We start from the raw sequence: 21,221 nt of genomic DNA, 5'->3' as shown, positions 1-21,221 counted from the left end.
TTACATTGTTTATGTGACATGTGTATTTGATTTTAAATGATTGCCTTGTTAGTGATTTCACACAGAAGTGCCATTTTTTTTAAAATTTTCTATGACATTGACCAAAATATGAAACAAATAAACTATACGCAAAGCTAATATATTGTTTTGTTGCCTTTGTAGTTTTTAAATATTTCTAAAGGATAATATTAACTTTCTATACTATAAATTTAACATTTTTTTTATTGTAGAACATATGTACGTAATTAGATTTTATTTTATTTTATAACACATGTCATATGATTTTTTATATTAATTAAATTATTGAATTAAATGAGTTTTTTAATTTTTAATTATTTTAAATTTTTTTAAAAAATTTCAATTAAAATCAATTATAGTAAAACATAGTGAAAAATTTTACAACAAAAATATTACTTTCTCCATTCTAAATTAAATGATATTTTAGCATTCAAAAAATATTTTCACATGATTAATAATTTCACTCTTAAGTGAAACTTCTATTCTATTTTTATACTTTAATAAATATTATTGTCTTAAAATATTTAATAATGTATTTATGAAAATTAATAAATACAGTAAAAATATTTTAATAAAACTAATCTCTAATAAATTATTGTTAGGGTATTCGTGGACTAATTCAGGTTGATTTTTGTCAAATTCAGAACTCAATCCAATTAAATTTGATCAGTTTGATTCGTCTTGATTTTCACAACTTTTTTTTAAAAATCCAACCCAACCCAGTCATGAATCGTTTTGTTCGGTTCTGGCAAATGGATTATCCATTTAAGTTTGATTTTTTTTTTCTTTTTAGAATTACTATCTTATATCATGATTCAACGAGATTTACTATAATAGTCTGAATCAATCTTACAAATTAATTTCTTACAATAAATTTTATTGCAACCAAATTTGCTACAACCATATTTGTTGCCACTAGATTTGTTAAAACAAATTAACAAAATACGATCTATTAATGTTATAAACATGAAAATAACAATGTATCTGAAAATAATAACTTAAAAAATTTCAACACTAATGATCCTTGATTCCAACCATCTCAATATTAGTAATACGTCAAACCAAACAATTCAAAAAAATTTTGTTGATATGTTTTAATAAGTTCAATTCGGTTTTGACCTAAATACATAAATAATCTAACTCAAACTATTCGGATCGATTTGGATCAATTCGGATTTACGGGTTGTCTCAAAATAATTACTTTTCTTGATTATATATATATATATATATATATATATTAATAATTTGAAAAGAATATATTTTCAAATTCGAAACGAATATGTATATTAACCTTAAACATTAATCAATTTAAAAGGAATAGAATAGGTTGCATTATTTTCAAATTCCTTTTAGGAATTTTCTTCTTATCATGTTTTCACTTTATAGAAGTACTATATTTTTTAACACATGAGAAAATCTAAAATAAAAAATAATTTCCATTTCTAAAAAAATAAAAAATAAAAAATAAAAAATAGTAAAATAGGAAATATTTTTGCAACTAAAGAGGCACTTTCACTTTCTTGTGAGAGGTGGACAGAGAGAGACTCAGGGAGAGAATGGAGAGTAGCGAGGAAGAAGATGATTTCCCTTCCATTGAGAGCATCATTCCCCAGTCCAAGGTTGACTCTCTCTATCAGTCTCACACCGAAAAGGTTCGCTGTTTCTATTCCTTCTTTTCGCAATCAACATCAAACAATGCACACTCTGAAGAAACCTTTTTTTTTGTTTGTTTGTTTAATTGCATGTTTGTGATGAAACAAAAACTTGTGTTTTTTTTTTCAGGGGATCAGGAAGCTTTGCTGTGAGCTCCTAGATTTAAAGGATTCTGTGGAGAACTTGTGCGGCAATATGCACTCCAAGTTCTTGGCTTTCTTGAGGTAAACATTTTGTGTATTGTTCTGAATCACAATTTATTTGAAGTTACCCACCAAGGAATTTCATGACCCTTTTATAAATTGGTGTGCCTTTTGTCTATATTGCACTGTTACAAGTTCAAGTACCAGCACACATATATGGGTATGATGGGTACAATGTTTTTAATTTCAATGGTGTATCGTGCTTTGGTCATGTGGCCATTAGCCTTGTTCGTGCAGATTTAACTTTTTGCGCTAACTAGTATTTGTTTCTTGAATCAATATTAGATGGTCATTTGTTTTTTGATTCTGCAGTAGAATCTTATTTCTTTGATTGGTAATTTCTTGATAGGAATTTATCTGTAAGTTTTATAGTTATTTTTCAAATTGGAATAGGAAGAATAGGAGACTTGTTGATTAGAATAAGCCGTTAATAGCTGTCTCAGAAAAGGGGGGAAATGGTTAACGTCTTGATAGGAATGAAAATGGGAGTGAAAATTCATAGATAAGTTATATTAAAGTTGTATTGAGAGTTGATTCATGAATTTATCACCTCCTTTCTAACCCCCCATACCAAACTGACATAAAAAGGTTTCATTTTCTTGATTGGTAAGTGATAAAACTATTATGAATAGAACTCTGATTTATTTGTTTGCTTGTTGCTTCACTAGTTATGGTGATATTTTTCAAAATGTTAATTAGTGAACAAAGTAAGTAACATTGTAATGCACCATTCCAGTTACAAGCATAGCTTGTTAAAGGTTTCTATATTGTATGGATGCTGCAGTGGAAGATGAGAAACAAGCTGGTATTGTTTTTATTTGTTTAGTTTTGTCAAGAAAAAGCTCAAGCTGTTAAAATATTGCCCAGTAAGTTGGTTATACTTTAGTATGTTCAACAGACCCTGATACATGAGTTATTTTTGGGCTTGAACTTGAAATGTGCACAAAGCACTAGCTCTCTTCCCTACCTTGTGCTGAAATTTAATTTAATTGGGGAATAGGTGTGAAAAGGATTGAACACTTAACTGTGTGGGTGAAAGACCAAGCTTCTCAAAAGCTTAAACTGTTAGTAGAAGGCCTACGAATGGTTCCTATTTTAATATTTCTGACAAGTTTGCGACCTGAACTATAAAACAACAGACTTTTGTAACAATTCAAATCACTTTCTTCAACCATATTATATGCATTCAAATTTTGTTGTTTGTTCTTGATATTATAGGATATCTGAAGAGGCTGTGGAAGTAAAGCATGAATTGATTGAGCTGCAAAAGCATATCTCAGCACAAGGTATTCTTGTTCAGGATTTAATGACTGGTGTCTGCCGTGAATTGGAAGAGTGGAATCAATCAAGCAACGATGTTGCTGAAATTCAGCAAGAACCTGAACTACCTGAACTCCTTGAGCCTTTACCAAATGAGAGAAATGACCAGAAAATATTATTCTTGGAAACCATCGATGTACTTTTGGCTGAGCATAAGTTTGAAGAAGCATTAGAAGCATTAGATGCTGAAGAAATAAATTCTGCAGAGTTGAAGGGCTCAGGGAATAACTCTTCAGATGATGTTTCCTTGTACAAGTCTTCCTTGTTGGAAAGGAAGGCAATGCTTGAAGACCAGCTGGTTGGAATTGCTGAACAACCTTCTGTTAGTTTCCCTGAGCTGAAAACAGCCTTAAATGGTTTAATAAAACTTGGAAAAGGTCCTCTAGCACATCAACTAATGCTGAAGTTTTATCAGTCTCACCTCCAGAAGAGAATTGAGGCTTTGCTTCCCTCAAGTTCTCTCTGTCCTGAAACATTTCCTTCTACATTATCCAAGATTGTGTTTTCTGTAATATCACTGACAATAAAGGAATCTGCTTTGATTTTTGGAGATAATACTGTTTATACCAACAGAGTTGTTCAGTGGGCAGAGTGGGAAATTGAATATTTTGTACGAGTGGTGAAAGAGAATGCACCCTTATCTGAGACTGTTTCTGCCTTACGTGCTGCTAGCATCAGCATTCAGGCTAGTCTGAACTACTGCTCAATCTTGGAATCACAAGGATTGAAATTGTCTAAATTACTGTTGGTGCTTCTGCGCCCTTCTGTTGAAGAAGTTTTAGAATCAAATTTTAGACGTGCTAGAAGAGTAGTGCTTGACATGGCTGAATGTTGCCCGTTGTCACCACAGTTTGCATCTTCACTTTCTGCAATTGCTAGTTCATCTAGTAGCATGCTTGTTGAGAGTGGAATGCGATTTATGCACATAGTTGAAGTAAGTAACTATATCACATGATGTGGCTATTTTCAAATGGATAATAATTATGTTATTTTGCCTACGCACTCTTTTCTGTGATGGAATTATGTAAAGTTTTGCAGGATAAGAAAAGCCTTTGCTTTAAATTTTGTCCTCGTTTCCTTTTCCATTTTCTCCCTGCTAGCTCTGTTATTAAAACATTTATTCTAGAGATATGCAGCATACTGTTGATCCTCATCTCAACAAAATATGTAATAAATTGGTCTGTTTGATAAGAAACTATTGATTAAGGTCCTCATAATATCAGGTTTTAGACCTTTAGTAAATGTTCCTTGATATCCATGATCTTCTGGGCATGAGGAATTAGCTAAAGTATTGACAGTTGATGTGTAACTAGTGCTAATGACAGTGCAACATATGTGCATACTTTTGCGATAATGTCAATATGTTCCTTTTATGTATGTTCACTTGTTTTGTTTATATCTTATTATGTATGTTAGAGATTGTCTTCACTTCAGCGTAAATGAATGAACTTGCCTGGAATTTTTCTCTGTCTTGCTATAACAGGAGATATTGGAACAGCTAACGCCAACGGTTAGTTTGCATTTCGGAGGAAATGTACTGAACAGAATCTTACAACTATTTGATAAATACATGGATGCTCTTACCAGAGCACTACCAGGTCCTTCTGATGATGACAATCTTCCAGAACTGAAAGAGGTCGCGCTTTTCAGAGCTGAGACTGACTCAGAACAACTTGCAATATTGGGAATAGCATTTACGATATTGGATGAACTGTTACCAAATGCTGTGTTATCAAGGTGGATGCTGCAAAGTGAAAGCAAGGCCAAGGAACCAAATAGTGGAGCAACAGAGAATGTAACCTTCAATACAAATGCTAGTGTAGAATTGAAGGAGTGGAGGAAACATCTTCAGCATTCTTTTGACAAACTTCGGGATCACTTCTGTCTGCAATATATTGTTACTTTCATCTATTCAAGAGAGGGAAAAACACGGTTGAATGCACATATTTACTTGAGTGATAACAGAGAGGATCTTTACTGGGATTCTGACCCACTGCCTTCGCTGCCATTTCAGGTCATTATTCTTATTTTTCTGCTTTTGCTGCTGCCCTTGTTTTTGTTCTCTATTTGTTTCTTTGATCATCCTTTTGCGTTTCCATGTTTCCTTTTTGGTAATGTTGCTGTTGATTGCATGTTTTTTCAGTCATTATTAGAAATTGATTTTCTGAATGAAGCTGTGGCTGTTATTTGCTCACTAATTTGATAATTTCTTGCATTATGCTATTTTACCGAGGTATGTATCTGTGCATCTGTCGGTCTGTGTCTATATATTTATTTACATGTTCATATTGAATTCTGGTGTTTTGTTTTAGTACTGACAAGTATAGCTATATTTTCAGGCATTATTTGCAAAGCTGCAACAATTAGCAACTGTGGCTGGAGATGTATTACTTGGGAAAGAGAAAATACAGAAAATGTTGCTAGCTAGGTTAACAGAGACTCTTGTCATGTGGTTGTCTGATGAGCAAGAGTTCTGGGGTGCATTAGAGGATAATTCAGTTCCTCTAAAGCCACTTGGTTTGCAGCAGGTATTTTATATATATATAAATATATATATAATTGAACACTTTTATGTCCAAATTCTGTCATCCAAAATACTTTTAGGTCTTAAGCTTTACCCAGCACAGTCTTGATGCATCATTTGTAGAATATTTGGTTAAATCAATATTTTCTCACAAATAGTGTCGTTTATTTGGCTTGTCAAATAAATAATTGTGATGGTTATCATGGGAGCCGTAGATTGCATCTCGAGAATTTGTTATCAACCACAATTGAAGATATAATGCATATCATTCATCATTCATTCATTTGATGTATGTCTTCAGTATCATTATGCAATAAAACCTATGTCTTAAGAGAAAATTACTTAATATCATGCTATTATTGCTCTTTCCCATTGGAAAAATTATTATAGAGAATTATTGTCTTTCTCTTTAGTTTGGTAAAATTTTGTGGATAGGGTTTCTTTCTCTGCACTCCTCTCACCCATAGCTGTCTTTTTGTGACAGTTAATTCTTGATATGCACTTTACTGTTGAAATTGCTCGCTTTGCGGGGTATCCATCTCGACACATCCATCAGATAGCATCAGCTATCACTGCGCGTGCCATCCGGACCTTCTCTGCTAGGGGCATTGATCCACAAAGGTATTCTTGATTTCTGCATTTACCATTCCTTGTCCTCAGTTGTATTGTGTTCTAGTATTCTAACACCAATCATTTTTCATGATCAATTATCAGTGCACTTCCTGAGGATGAATGGTTTGTGGAAACTGCAAAGTCAGCAATAAACAAGCTCTTGCTTGGGGCATCAGGGTCTGAGGCATCCGACACCGATGAAGATCACATCATTGTTCATCATGACGAAGTTGTCTCAGACTCTGATACTGTTTCATCCCTGTCTTCTATGGAATCAACCGAGTCTTTTGCATCTGCTAGCATGGCCGAACTTGACAGCCCCTCTAACTTGTCTGATCCAGATAATTGATTTTTTTTTTCTCTCTGGATTATTTAAAATATAGAGTAGTTGTAGTTTGAGATTTTGAGAAAAATGTAAGTGTCCTCAGTTATCAAATTTGCAATGTCATGGCATATTGTAGGACATGTTCATAGACCGTGCTAGGGGATAGGAAGATCCCTTGGATTTAAATTAGGGTCCAAGAGTAAGTGTAGATTGATATCTCATGTGTATATTTTGAAAGGAGGGTAAGGTGGCTTGGGTTTCTCTATTCCCGTTTTTTTTTTTGTATTGATTGATATATTTTTGGTCGACATATTTTGATGATGGCTCTTTCTTTTTGCACATTCCCTTTTAATATTTTATATGCTAAAAATGTTTCTTTCCTCTCATCCTTGATACCTCTTCCCCGAATGCATTAAATGAGTTTCATAAAAATTATTGAATGTGTTTAATAAAATTAATTAAATGCATTTCAAATTTCATTTATGAAAGTATATTAAATGCATTTAAAAAATTCATTTATGAAAGTATATTAAATGCAAAAGTTAATGCATTTTGAAAATTAATTTCCAGAATGCTTTAAATGCGTTTCATAAATTAATTTCTGGAATGCATTAAATGTTTTTTTTTTTTTACTGAGAATGCATTAAATATGTTAGGTAAATTAATTTTTGAAATGCATTCATATTTACATTTATTATATGATAAATGCTAACTAGCATCCTTAGAAGATTGGTTAAATAATTAAAAGAAGAATTTTTATTTATTTATTGGCTAAAATGCATCTTCAAATGATGTTAACTTTAGTCTTTTTGATGAATCCTCATTCATTGTGATTCATATGAAAGACATAATGTTGCTTCATGTATTTTCTACTACTGGCAACTTCAATAATCTGACGAATCTTTATTCAATGTGATTCATATGAAAAATATAATGTTGCTTCATGCATCATTATGATGTTAACTCCAGTTTCATGCATCATTATGATGTTAACTCCAGTTTTCTCATGAAATCTCATTACTTGTGAATCATATGAAAGACATGTTGTTGTTCCATTATTATGATAATGTAGATGGAAAATCATTAAATGTTCTTATAGGAATATTTGATGAGATAACATCATAAACTTCTATTCCAAACATTCTAGTGTGAGCTTGTTGCAACTTGTTATGTCTACTAGTGTGAGCTTGTTGATAATTATATCCTTGACATTTAAGCATTGGTCTCAGATTAGATAGACCACTATAACATAAACAATCTTCAAAGTATTGTAGTTGTATTATAATGTGAGGAAAAAATAATATCTCTATCTTCATGATAAATTTCATCCAAAATTGAAGCCATATTAGCTCAAGACTTCTTCATGAAAGTTGTACATCTTTATTTTAGCTATCCACAACCAATGAGATAATCTCAAACACACTTATACGACTCAAGCAATCTTCAAATTACTACACACATGTCAAATTATCAAGGTAGATCAACATCTATAACTTTAGTTGATTTTTACTTTGAGATGAAGTTGATTTTTCAATCTTGTCTATTTTTGAACTTGTTGCTTTCTTATAATTTTTTTATTGAGAGAAATGTTCTTCTTGTCCTTGAGTTGGTGATTACTTTTCATGTGTGGAATTTTCTCTTCATTTAGTGAGTTATTGACTTCATTGTAGTGTATATATTCAAGGACACTCTGAGTCTTTTTTTTTTTTGAGCTTTCAAGCCTGTCATCTTTCTGAGTGACTCATATCATCCCTTTGAGTATATTTCAATTGCTATTCTTTTCAGAACCTGTATTTCTAAATACACTTAAAAAAACTCATCAATAGGCTAGATTCAAAAGGCTAATGATTTGGTTTCTTAGAATTTGTGTTTAGAAGGTTTGTAAAAATTTAAACACAGAAAGGGTTGCAGACTCAACAACATGTACATGATAAAAACTTGTGTTGTAACTTGAATGTTTATCTTCTCCCTATGTTATACCTTAGTGCATATCAATCAATTCTTAATTGTGAAATCTTGAAGAATAGATTTTATAATATACACAAATCTTCATATAGTGTTTACCATTGATTTTTTCTTCTTCTGTAATTTAGTTTTTATACTACATTTATCATAAGAAACTCACTAGTATTGGATTAGTTGTAAAGAGAAATTAAGGAACTTAATTATTAAAGTCTTAGGTTCAAATTTTAGAGCTGCCATTGTACAAAAAAATAAATCCTAAACATTGAATCTTATACAAAATAAAATAGAGATATCAAAAGGTCCAATAAATGAGGGTTTGTGTAAGATAATACAAAAATTTTCCATTAATAACTACTAGTATGTTTAATTCTTTCGTTTTATTTTTATACTAGAAATATTGTAAAAAAAAAAAAACCTTGCTAGTACGTGCTTAGGGATAAGCAGAAGTAGGTAGCTCACATAAAATTTTAGGTTCAAATTTTAGTGTCACCATTACACGAAAAAAAAAAAATCCTAAACCTTGTACTTAGGGGTGAAAATAGGCCGAGTTGAGCTAGGCTTAAGCTTAACTTGGATTAAAAATATATATGAGTTTGGCATGTTTACCCGCCAAAGATTTTTTTAAGGGTTCGAGTATGACCTATATAAAAGTCTTGCCTGACCTACAAATATATTTTAAGGGATTAGTTTGTGATATTTTAATACTAAGATAGATGTAAAAATATGTATGCAAGACTTTATAAGAATCAAATTTAACTTATTTATATGATATTAACATATTTTTAAGGTTTAATATATATAATATTCATTATTTTATTTTAAAAAAAAATTGTAATAAGGTATTTAAATATGACAGTTTTTTTCCCAATAAATTTAATTATAAACTTTAACTTGTTTTTTTTTTTTTTTTGTAAATTAACATGATTAACATTTAAAAAGTCAAAGTGTAAGATTTTAATAAATGACCTAAGGCCTAATCTGTTTAACTAGATAGACTTTAATTTACAAAAAAAATTATCTTGACCTATTTTCTAAAAAGGTTTAGTTTAGGCCAGATGTAGGTTAGGCCATAGACTTCTACCGAACAATCTAACCTATTTTCATTGCTACTTATACAAAATTAAATAGAAATAACAAAAGGTGCAATACATCAAGGATTTGGATAAGGTAATCTAATAATTTTCCATTAATAACTGTTAGATATTTTTTTTAATGTCATACTATCATATCTAATACTTATTAACAGAAACTTATCATTTACCATGCTCCATAATACTACCTTATACATACCCTTAAATCAAAGATTATCTTGCTCTTCAATCTCAACCTCATTCTCTTCCAAAGACCTTCCCATGGTTTCCCTCGTGAAAAAGTAGGTGATCACCATTCCCAATAAGCACACCCCTCCAAGTATAATAAGGGACACTTTCATCCCAATTCCCTTAGGGTACCCATCCTCCTTCTTTCTATGTGAAGCCCAAAGAAACCCCACAGACCCAATAATTGCCCCAACCTTGCCAACTGCCCCAGAAATGCCATGACAACTTGACCTAAACCTAGCAGGAAAAAGCTCAGCCGGGACTATGAAAGTAGTAGTGTTGGGCCCAAAATTGGCAAAGAAAAAAGCAAGTCCATACAACACCATGAACACTTTATTCTTATGATGTTCCTTGGTGGTCCAATAAGAGTAATAGGGAATTCCAATGGAGAAAAAGGCCAATGCCATGAAGAAAAAGCCCATCATTTGGATTTTGACCCTTCCCCATTTGTCAATGAAATACATTGAGAAGAAGTAGCCAGGAATTGTGGAACAAACAGCAATAACGGCTTGGATCCATGCAGCATGGAAAGTCTCTTGATACACATCCACGTCCTCCTTTTTGTCTAGGTAGCGTTTGTATATTTCACTTTGGAACAAAACTTGGCTATAGAACACAATGTCCACAAGGAACCATGTGGAAGAACATGCAAATAGGTCAGGACCGTGCCTACGCAAGAATTCCCTTGAAAGTAGAGGGTAAGGATGCGGGGTTGGTGGCAAAGGATCTTCTTCAGCAATCTGGCTCAGTGTTACATCAAGGACTTTCTCCATGTCCTTTGCTGCTTGCATCACATTTTGCTCCACTAATGCTGTGTACCTAATGATTGCACATCACAATCTTTAGTTAAGAAACATACTAAATATCTTAATGTATATTGACATTATTATGTGAGTTTAACTTTAATATACCGATGATGCAAAGATTGACTATTAATTAAAAATAGTCCTGTATATATAACATTTAAAATAATGGAAAAAAAGATTATATATTGAAAATTTAAAATATTTTATATCGTTATTTAATTATAATTTATTATATATGATAAATTTATTAACTTTTATGATAATTATTTTAAAAATTATATTAACAATTTTTTTGTAATTAAACGAAAATGTAAAAATATTTTATATCATTATTAAATGATGATTAAACTCTATTATAATAGCCAACAGTCATACAATGTATGATATTATTATTGAATAACATTAAAAGTCTTTTTTTTTTTAAGTCTGGATTGAAAAAAATGAGATTTAAACTTGAGACCTACAAATTATTATCCAAATTTCACTGTTAGGTCGAGTCTAATAGGATGTAAAACTTTATGGTTAGTTTATATTTTAATTAAATTCTTATCTTTTTAAACCTTAGTATAATACAATATATGTTTATTTATTTATTTATTGTATCTGATCGCATGGCGCACAGTCTGATTGGTACTTGGTGCGTGCTGGTTAAGACAAGGCATAAAATACATATTCAAATTCAGTAATGCATTGTTTATGAAATGTTTGACTTTGACCAAAAAATACTCTTACTTTTTCCTAAACACTATGACGAAGGTAATTTCTTTTTTTTTCATTCAAACGAAATTATTATTTTTCAACAAACTTATCCAAATAAAATTTGATTATGATTACAATTGATTATAATAATCATCAATTTTACATATAATTGATTATTAAAATAATATAATTTTCACAATTATCACAAACACATCCTTAGTTTTTCACAATTATCACAAACACATCCTTAGTGAATAGTGATAGACGAAAAATACTACTGATATTTTTAAGATAATATTAATTATTATTTTTTAATTATATATTCTTGCCTTTAGTCAATTCCTAAAACTCTTATATATAATATATTTATTATAAATAAGACAAATAATGGTTGAGGGTGGTTAAAGTAATAAATTCAACCTAAATTCAAACAAACGATTGATAATATTTTGATTTTTTTATAATATCAAACATGAATCACGAGAGCTCCTTAAACAACTCTATAATTAATCAACCTTGCCATTTTTTCTTTTCGGCTAACGCAACCTGGCATTCTTTAATTTTAAGGGTGCACGTACAGTTCTTGGTCTTTTTGGTGTAATCAACTTGATTTGATAAATGCGAAAATTTCAACGACATGGATGATGGACCTGATGAATAAGAATACGAAGCCATAGGTTCCTTCAAACTCTATTTTTCCCTTGACTAAAACAATTCTAATTAATAAGTGGCTAAACTGAATAACTGATTCCTTGCACGCCAAAGACAAGGATTAATAAGTGCATACACAAAATAAAATGAGTTACATTTTTTTAAATTAAAAAATTTAGTTGAATTGAGTTTCGGAGATTTACTAAAATTAATTAAGGCATACCTTAAAAGGCTCAAGAAACATTTATGGAAATACATACACATTATTTATTAATAAAGATTGTATGACAAATTATTTAAGTTAATTTTAATTTTTTTTACTAGTGATAAACTTATTTGAATATTTGATAAATAAATTTTTCTAATAACTTTTAATATCTTTTTTTTGAAATATTACTTAAAACATTAATTTCTAACTTTTTATATTTTATTCGGATTTATCCTTAAAATATTTATTAAGTATATTTAATTATCCTTGTTAAATAAAACATGAATTTATTATTTATTTTCACTCATTTCTCCTGCACGATTTTTTATATTACACTATTTTATTTTAATCATTGTACTATATATAATATTTACTTTAGTATTTCAATATTATATTTCAATAAATTCATAATGATAAATATTATATTTTTACATTTTAATTTTCTATTATTTTTTGAATAATTTTAATTATATAATTTATTAAACTCCTAAGTAATGAGAGAAGTTGTGATCCCAAGTTGAGACTAAGACTAAAGAGCAAAAGTGACTTACAAGCTCTTCAGTCGAGGCTAAAGGAAAAGAGTGAACTAGATAAGTTAGTGTTAATGTTTCGACCTTAAATTCAACCGACATCTAGGATATATGTATTCAAGGGATTGTCCTTTAGATGCTCAATTAATTGTTACAATTTTATCTTTGTAGAAGACATTTCATAAGAGGAAAATGCATTTACAAGCAATCTCTTGAATTTGACTCTTAAGCGAAAGCTATGTATAACTTTGTAACTATTACAACATAACTATTATGCTAATTAACAAAAGTGATGATACTCATTCATCTTATTTTATGTTTTTGCTTCTTATTTACACATTAATTGTGAAAGAAATTCAACAAGGAAAAACATCAGCTTGTCTTTGTCAATTCCGTTTTATAAGGTTATGCACCAGAACAAGCAATTTATTATATAAACACAGCGAGACAACATCCCTTTCACGCCTATTCAATGGATGGACGCAAGAAATAAGTGATAATAATAAGAGTTTAATGTCTATCAAAAATAATTTTATACTTTCATTCAATTATATTTTACGATATAATAAATTTAAAAATATATTATGAATGAATATGTGTCAAATTTTTATACTGTGCGTGTATAGTTTTATTGAATAATGAATAAATTAAAAGAAAAGATGAAGGTGGAAAGTGAAGAAGTGAATGGGAGCAGGTACCTGGCGGTTTCGGGCATCATCATGCGCCAGTAGTAAGTCATGGCTGCGGGGACAGAACCGAGCATGAGTATGAGTCTCCATGCCACGTCAGCCTCGGAATTCTTGGACGCTGCGCCGAATATGGAGCACACTGCCATGGTCACGGTGGAGCTGGCCAATATGCCGAAGCCTTGCATCGAAAACACCGCCGCTATGAACGACCCTCTTGTCTTCTTGTTCGCAAACTCCGACATTATGGTAGAAGACAGAGGGTAGTCTCCTCCAATACCCAGCCCCAAGAAAAACCTAAACCAAATCAACCATTATAATTATTAGTACTACTTATTAACAAAAACTTGATAGAAAAAATATTTTTTTTTAGAATTTGCTTAAATCAGATGAAATTTATATATATGACAAAATTCGCCATCTAAATATTTAATAAGTTGTATAAAAATAATTTTTTTTCTAAACTTATGTATTCTTGTTAAAAAATAACTCGGTTGAGTTGAGTATGATTATTATAAATGATAAAATTCTTCTTTTAAATATTTAATATAATTATATACTTATAACTTAAATTTGAAATATTTGATTAAATTGAAATAATTGAATTAATTCACATGCTTGATAGTAATATAATGATAAACTAAAATTACTAATTAAATTGAAATAATTTCATATCATTTATTCTACACAGTTAATAATATATACTAGAAAAAGAAATTCAAACAATCAAATCAAAAATTACTCGTTAAGTTTGTTGGAATAATGCATGACAATTGATTTACACACTAAATAGTATATAAAGAAGATTTAAAGAATTCATAAGAAAGATTTTTTTTAAAAATTATTTCAATAAATTATATGGTTTAATTTGATATATAACTTAAGTTGTTCATTACATTAAGTTTGAGAATAAAATATAGTGTTGTTATTCTTTCATAATTGGATTTAGTTTTGGTAATCCAGGTAAAATTTATATATTAAATGTTAAACACACGCGTGTACACACATGTAAATGAAACTTAAATTAAGGAAATGAAACCTAGCCCACTCTAATTAGAGAAAGCATTAAAAACCGTTAAAAAAACAAACTATATATAAATTTTGTCCTAAGTTTGGCCAAGTTAATATTTTGAATTATTGGTAACAATGCAAGGCAGACCTGAAGAAGCCAAGAGTGAGGAGAACGCAGGTTTTTCTTATGCAAATGGAGAAGCCAGAAGCCAAGGAGCTGAAGACCATCAACAAAAGAGCGAATCCGTACACTCGCCGTCGCCCCTTGAGGTCGCCAAGCCGGCCAAATACCAGCTGGCCGACGGCGGTGCCCAGCAGGGCGACGGCGACCAAGGCGGACACGACCTCCGGTGGGGTTTCGTACCGGTTTTCACCTTCGCGGTGGCCGTAATATACCCTTCCAATTATCTTGATGATGAGAGTGATTGAGAAGAGGTCGTAGGCATCGGTGAAGAGCCCCATCCCTGCAATGATGATGGCTTTGAAGTGGTAGTATTGTGTCCTTGCTGTGTCTAGGGCAGACAACACCTTCAACCTAGCCATTTAGCTTCTTCAATATTATTTTCTTAAAGTCTATATATATGATATGTGTCAAAATGTTTGTGGTTACTAAGGCCTATGGGAGTTTTGTGCCATGGTCGTTTAGGTTCTGACTTTTGTTAATTGGTCTCAATATATATGTGTAATCATATATTTTGCCTAAGTATGAACTGAGGCACCTAATAATATAAGGGCCAAAATTGATGTTTGTGCTTTAGCGGGGAAGGTTCGGGCTTGTTGGCGTATATGCTATTTTCTCGTGAGATTAATTTGTTGTATTTATCGAGGAAATTGTAGGGAAAATTAATTGGATTTTAAGTCAATGCCTAATGTTGTGAAGAACCAATTGGGTTTTAAGTAAAACCCATGACTGCATCATTCTACTAAAGATGCGAATCAAATGCATCCTTGAAACATTTTACGTTCATATTATATTTGCCATCTGCAGTTGCCGGCGTCATCAAGGGGTCCAGCAGGTTTGCAGTCTGACCCATTTTTTTAGTGGCAAAGATTAAAACTATAAAGCATAGACGATCAAGGGAAGCACTTGACAATTTTTCTTTAGGGACCAAAATAATAAAAATTATAACGTGTATATTAAATATAATAATTTTGATAATATTATTTTATAGGTATTTCTTTTTAAAGGCATTTTATAGGTAATTTTGAGCATTTAATGATATTATTTTTTTGTTAATTAAATATTTTTTGATATTTAACTATATTTTTAATTTTTTTTCTACTTTATTAATAACACTTTTTAGTTTTTTTATGCCTTGGGCTCTCATGTATATACTACTGAATTAAAAAAAATATAAGATGTAACACCTTAATTTTTTTTCTTTCTAAAATATAGTTTTAAAATTATTTAAATAATAAATATTGTGAAATACACTTCATTAAATTTAGTTTTCATTTCTAAGTTGATAAAATATTTTAAAATATCTTTTTTTTTCTTTTGGGAAAAGAAGGAATATGTACACATATATATTAAGGGATGCACATATAATTAAAATGCTCATGAATAAAATATATTGTCAAAAAGCGTTCTATATTGAAAAATCATTTTGAAAGTTATTGTCATTTTCGAGGAGTTTTGCACTAATGAGTCATGAGTAACCACATAAGGGAACTTGACACCACACTTTAACCCAAAACCATAAGGCTCACTTATATGGCGCTCAACTTTTCCACTTTAACATGCCGTCGACTCTGATACCAATTGTTGGAAAATTGAGGGGAGTAAACACCGGGAAGATTTACACCAATGAGCCATGAGCAACCACATAAGAGAATTTGACACCACACTTTAACCCAAAATCTTAAGACTCAAGTTTATGGGTCTTCTCCTCACTTATATGGTGCTCAATTTTTTCACTTCTACTGGATGTGGGACTTCACCTCACACTTATACTCCAACATGTCAAGAGTAGCAAAGTCAGGCCTGTGAGTTACCCGTGCCAAATGAGTGCACGAAATTTTGGTTAGTCACCACTCGCTAATTTTCCTAGGTTCTTTCAACCTCTCTGTCCACTATACTCTAGTGTATTTCTGTCCATCATCCACTTCCTCAATGTAACCTCACATTCTCATAGAAGAAAATAGAACCATTGTTTCCTTAATCTTTATCCAATCCTCTTGACTGTTACTGCAGCATTGCTTGCGTAGCCCTTGTGCCACGTGCATCAACGAACACATACAAACCAACAAGAAATAGGGACGAGACTAAGCCTATGTACTATTCTCAAGGAACTAGTCACGACCCCTTAAGTGGTAAAACCACTTGTCACATAAAACAATCGGACAACATAACGACTATAATTATAGATATCTAAACAAACATAACAAATAATTTGTCGAGGGTCGAACACCTCCGGACCCAAACTACAACGCGTACAAATAAAAATGGTAATATGTAGACATATATATGATATAAAATAAATTCACATGCCATAGATATAATTGTTAGAGTTCACACTTTGTCGGTCTTACCATTCAACAACAACAATAATAAATATACGTGCATGCATTTAAGTAATTTTATCAATAGAGAATCATCACAATTTCAGAACATGCATCAATCATTAGAGTTTGCTGTTTATCTCAACAATCATATAACAATTAAATCAATAATTTCAAAAATAAATAATTCTAAAGTAATTTATCTAGAAGCACAAATTTCAATGTTAAGCTATCAAAAGTTACTTTGCCACTCCAATTTATAAAGTTTCACTCTTAGCTTTTTTTTAATGTTCTGGGTGCTTTGGGAATTAGATTTTCATAAATCTTATATACTGCCCTACATTTTTAAACCAAAAAAACCTCATTTTTGAGGTCAAAATTTTAAGAAAATAGTTTATATTGCTGAACACTCAGTCCAAGTTTGTGACAAATTTTCATTCTACAAAAGGTCTTTAAGCTTGTTTAATTCATAGCTTTTGTTAGGAAACTCTTATTTAAGCGCAATTTAAGGCTAACTCTATATTTTAACATGCAAATAGCTCATTTTTGGCATAAAAAATAAATAAAGGAAAACAACTCAGCAAACAAATTTAGGGAAGGAGAACAAGCACAAAATTTCAAGACAACATATTCAAGGAAGTTTAACAACAAGCATGGGGTTCAAGAGTTAGAGAGATCCTCCTTACCTGTTGATGAAACTCACAAAATTTAGAAGGAAGAATGAAGGATGTTTAGCTTTCAAAGGTTTCCCTTCATGAGTAAAAATGACAATTTTAAGTTAATAGAAAAGATAGAATAAGAAAATGAAGACAACTCAAGTCTAGAATAGAGAATGTAACTTATTTACTTAAGCTTGATGGATTAATGACTCAAGAGCACTAGAAAGATCTTGGAAGAAGAAGCAAAATGGACCTCTCTCCCTGAAGGTACACCAGTGCAGAAAATGCCTTCTACATAAGTTATTAGCAACATTCTACGTCGATTTTGCACCGTCTTCGAAGCCGCCATCGTTGAAAGCAAAGACTTTCAATGACGGTCGTAAACCACCATTGTCGAAAGGTCATCGTTACAAAGACGTTTTTTGTTCAACACCGTCTTTGCAAGTAACCATTTAACGACAGATTTTACGTAAATATCGTCATTGAATTGTATCATTCAACGATGGTGGTTATGATGAAACCCGTCATTGAATGGTATCATTTCTAAGACGATTTTTAAGTATACACCATCGTAGAAATGATACCATTCAACGAAGGTTATTCGCTAATAACTGTCTTTGAATGCGTTCGTTTAATAGGTCAATATTTTATACATATATGTATAAAATATTATCAATTAAGTAATTACAACACATATGTATTCATTGGTAATTACAACACATATATTCCCTTGTTATAGTAAAAATGTATTAACCCTAGAACTAAGAATTTATTCTACCATCCATTGCATATCAATTAAGTCATCACATAAAAAAAGCTAAGTTATCATTGAATATACAAGAACTCATAACTAATCATTCCAAATGACTAGTTATCATTCTTTCTGTTCTTTGTTAGGAGATACAGGTATACCTAACGAATACAATTCCAATCATCCAAGCAAGCAAATAAGGTATACTAAAGCTAAGTGAATCCATTTCAAGACGGTAATTTGAATAACAAAAGTAATCATTTCACGAACAAAAAATACACCAGCAGGTAAAGCCACATAGAAGCTGACTGAATCTATTTCATTAAGCCAAACTTATCAGGAGAAGGTGATGTTAGCAACACCAGTCCAACATCTACTAACAGGCCCAATAGGTGCATTAGGAAACCAACCCATCTCAATGACTACATTTAGTCACGTGGGTAAGACAAGCAACAAGCAGAGTGCATAACCATGAACACCACTAATAATAGAATCTGTTATAACAAAATTGTACATGTATACCACTTAGTTGGTTATTTAGTTTTGCAATTGTGCAGTAGCTCTATATGTTCAAGCTTTCACTATAAATATTGTACTAAAGTATGTGGTGCTAAGCCATATTCACAAATTGTGTACTAAAAAACATATTATGAATGACTTAAACTAGGGTCACCAACTGAAATAAGATTTATGCGTGAACAAACCATTTCAACATAATCAACTCTCTCAGGTGAATAATCAGTATGATATGAAGTCCTTCATCCTCTTAAAATCCAACATCTTTCAGCACAATTCCTAATCAGAGCTAGATGCATAACACAACAAACCTCATTCATTTCATGTGCCAGATCCTTCAAGGTATCCAATCCCTCTGATATGATATCAAGTCCTTCATCCTATACAAATTAAAATTAAAATTAAAATTTGAATCATCTTAACACTGCATTAGTATATTAACAATAAATATTGTAATAAACATAGTTATATGAAAGATAAGGGGGTGAGAAAGAAAAACCTTGATTCTCCAGTCTTAGGCTTCTTAGGATCCACAAAATGAACAATTAAAGGATGATCACAACCCTAGGTGATTAAAAATAAGACTTTAGCTAGCATTTGAAAGTGGATAAAGTAATATGTATCAATTAAATAAATTAGTTTTACTCTCATCATGAAGGTTTTATTTAGCCGTTTGATTGTAGCCAATGCCATTTCTCTATTAGAAAATTTGACAAAAGCATATCCTTCAAAATCAAGAAAGGCATCCACATAACAAGTTAGGTTAAAATGAAAACCATGGCCATGAATAATAAATTGATGACATATATGTTCCAAATTTTAAGTAATTTTATGGTATAAATATTTTTTCTATTTTCTTCTATATTAATTCAAAATTAAATAAATTGAAATAACAAAGTTATTTTTCTTTGTTTTTGTTTTAATATTCATTTTTCTTTCTAATAGAAATAGAATTCTATTCTAGAATGATATATAAAATAATACGAAAGATATTCATTATCATTAGATTAGTTTACTCAATTCATGAGTTGATTAATAAGTCTGTTGATTTGGAATATAAACATTTATGGTAATAGATAGCCTCTGTTCAGTATTAGAGAGGTAAAAAAACAAACATCAAGAAAGATACATTAGTATGATCCCCTACATATTCCCCAATACCCAGATATTCAAGACACCTGGACTCTACCCTCCCAAATCAAATTCCACTCCAAAAATCCAATGCTTGCTCTTTGCTTTCCCCTCATATTATTTATATTGTCATTCCTTTCTCCAACTAAGCAATTAACGGTAGGGATCTCCTAACATTTTACTAGTACTTTTTTCTACAAAAGCTGTCATTGTTGAAGCAAAATTTAGTTAAGTGAGATTTGACAGAAAGAGAAAGAGTTCATTTTCACCCACTGCCTCACACTATCTCTCCTATTTATTATTCTAGCTCTATCTACAACTTCTTTCCTTATAATGGAAATGTTGGATAAGAAATAAAAGACAGAATCAAATACAAGTCCATTCCTTAAAGCCACAGATATAGTATGAAAAACATAGCATGAAAAGATCAAGGACCAACCATGAGTGCTTTTAAAGAAGATATGTTCAACATGCCCGTAAGGGGAAAATATCTGCATGAATATGCATACAAAACTCAGAAACACAACATGAATATTATAAAGGATATTCCACAATATCACATATAAAAGAAAATGCAGGGCTACCATAAAGAAAAAAATTATCATACCAACCCGCTTAAACTAAATTAGGCTGCAAATGGTTACATATGTACCTATTGGTAACTATCATTTTTTGCTAGCTGTTAGCCACATACCAACATCATGAGAAGTGTCCACATGATAACTAATATTTTTGTATCTAATATCTATATCTGTTCCAATTTAATAGGAGCCACTAGGGCAACATTTCCATCCAGCCAACCTAGGATGTGGGTCTAGACACATTTCTACAACTAGAATTTACGTATCCTTCAGCTAAATACAAAACCATGGATATGGTCATTGTCATGAAAAATAGTAACTCAAGTTCAGGCAATGGAAAAATATATATGGATTATGGATGAGTGTGAATGGTGAAACATACTTCTTCAATTTCCTTGTTTGTAGCTTCTTTATTGATGGAACTAACAAAAACTTTATCTGCCACCTCTGAAAAAAATATAGAAACACAAGAAACAATAGGAAGTGATAAATTGAGCACTAAAGAATAACATTTTAAATTAGGAAATCATATAATCAAATAGTAGGCAACA

At 31.1% G+C, this 21,221-nt stretch overlaps 2 protein-coding genes across 4 annotated transcripts; one reads left to right on the top strand and one right to left on the bottom strand.

Annotated features, from left to right (window-relative positions):
• The first annotated feature begins 1,528 nt into the window (after positions 1–1,528).
• Positions 1,529–6,994, top strand: LOC114403593 (exocyst complex component EXO84C-like). Its single transcript, XM_028366627.1, has 7 exons — positions 1,529–1,670; positions 1,801–1,895; positions 3,093–4,128; positions 4,678–5,208; positions 5,534–5,722; positions 6,203–6,339; positions 6,433–6,994. Exons 1-7 carry the CDS (start codon positions 1,575–1,577, stop codon positions 6,677–6,679), a joined length of 2,331 nt encoding a protein of 776 aa, XP_028222428.1. The 5' UTR covers positions 1,529–1,574; the 3' UTR covers positions 6,680–6,994.
• Positions 6,995–9,777: 2,783 nt separating this feature from the next.
• On the bottom strand, positions 9,778–21,114 carry LOC114403521 (probable inorganic phosphate transporter 1-8). 3 transcript variants are annotated; one of them, XM_028366537.1, is made up of 8 exons: positions 21,053–21,114; positions 20,529–20,580; positions 19,458–19,522; positions 19,270–19,338; positions 17,719–17,782; positions 14,679–15,065; positions 13,532–13,816; positions 9,778–10,758 (listed from the first exon to the last, which is right to left on the bottom strand). In XM_028366537.1, the coding sequence occupies exons 6-8, from the start codon at positions 14,990–14,992 to the stop codon at positions 9,918–9,920; spliced, it is 1,440 nt and encodes a 479-aa protein (XP_028222338.1). In that variant the 5' UTR covers positions 14,993–15,065; positions 17,719–17,782; positions 19,270–19,338; positions 19,458–19,522; positions 20,529–20,580; positions 21,053–21,114; the 3' UTR covers positions 9,778–9,917. The 3 variants fall into 3 exon arrangements, with proteins under 3 accessions (XP_028222338.1, XP_028222339.1, XP_028222337.1); XM_028366538.1 differs by lacking the exon at positions 20,529–20,580; XM_028366536.1 differs by lacking the exons at positions 17,719–17,782; positions 19,270–19,338; positions 19,458–19,522; positions 20,529–20,580; positions 21,053–21,114 and having other exon boundaries at positions 14,679–15,713.
• Between the last annotated feature and the right edge of the window lie 107 nt (positions 21,115–21,221).

Source organism: Glycine soja, chromosome 20 (assembly GCF_004193775.1).
Source record: "Glycine soja cultivar W05 chromosome 20, ASM419377v2, whole genome shotgun sequence".
Classification (NCBI taxonomy): domain Eukaryota; kingdom Viridiplantae; phylum Streptophyta; class Magnoliopsida; order Fabales; family Fabaceae; genus Glycine; species Glycine soja.
Note: the sequence above shows the minus strand (reverse complement) of the source record. Positions and strands in the feature narration are given on the sequence as shown.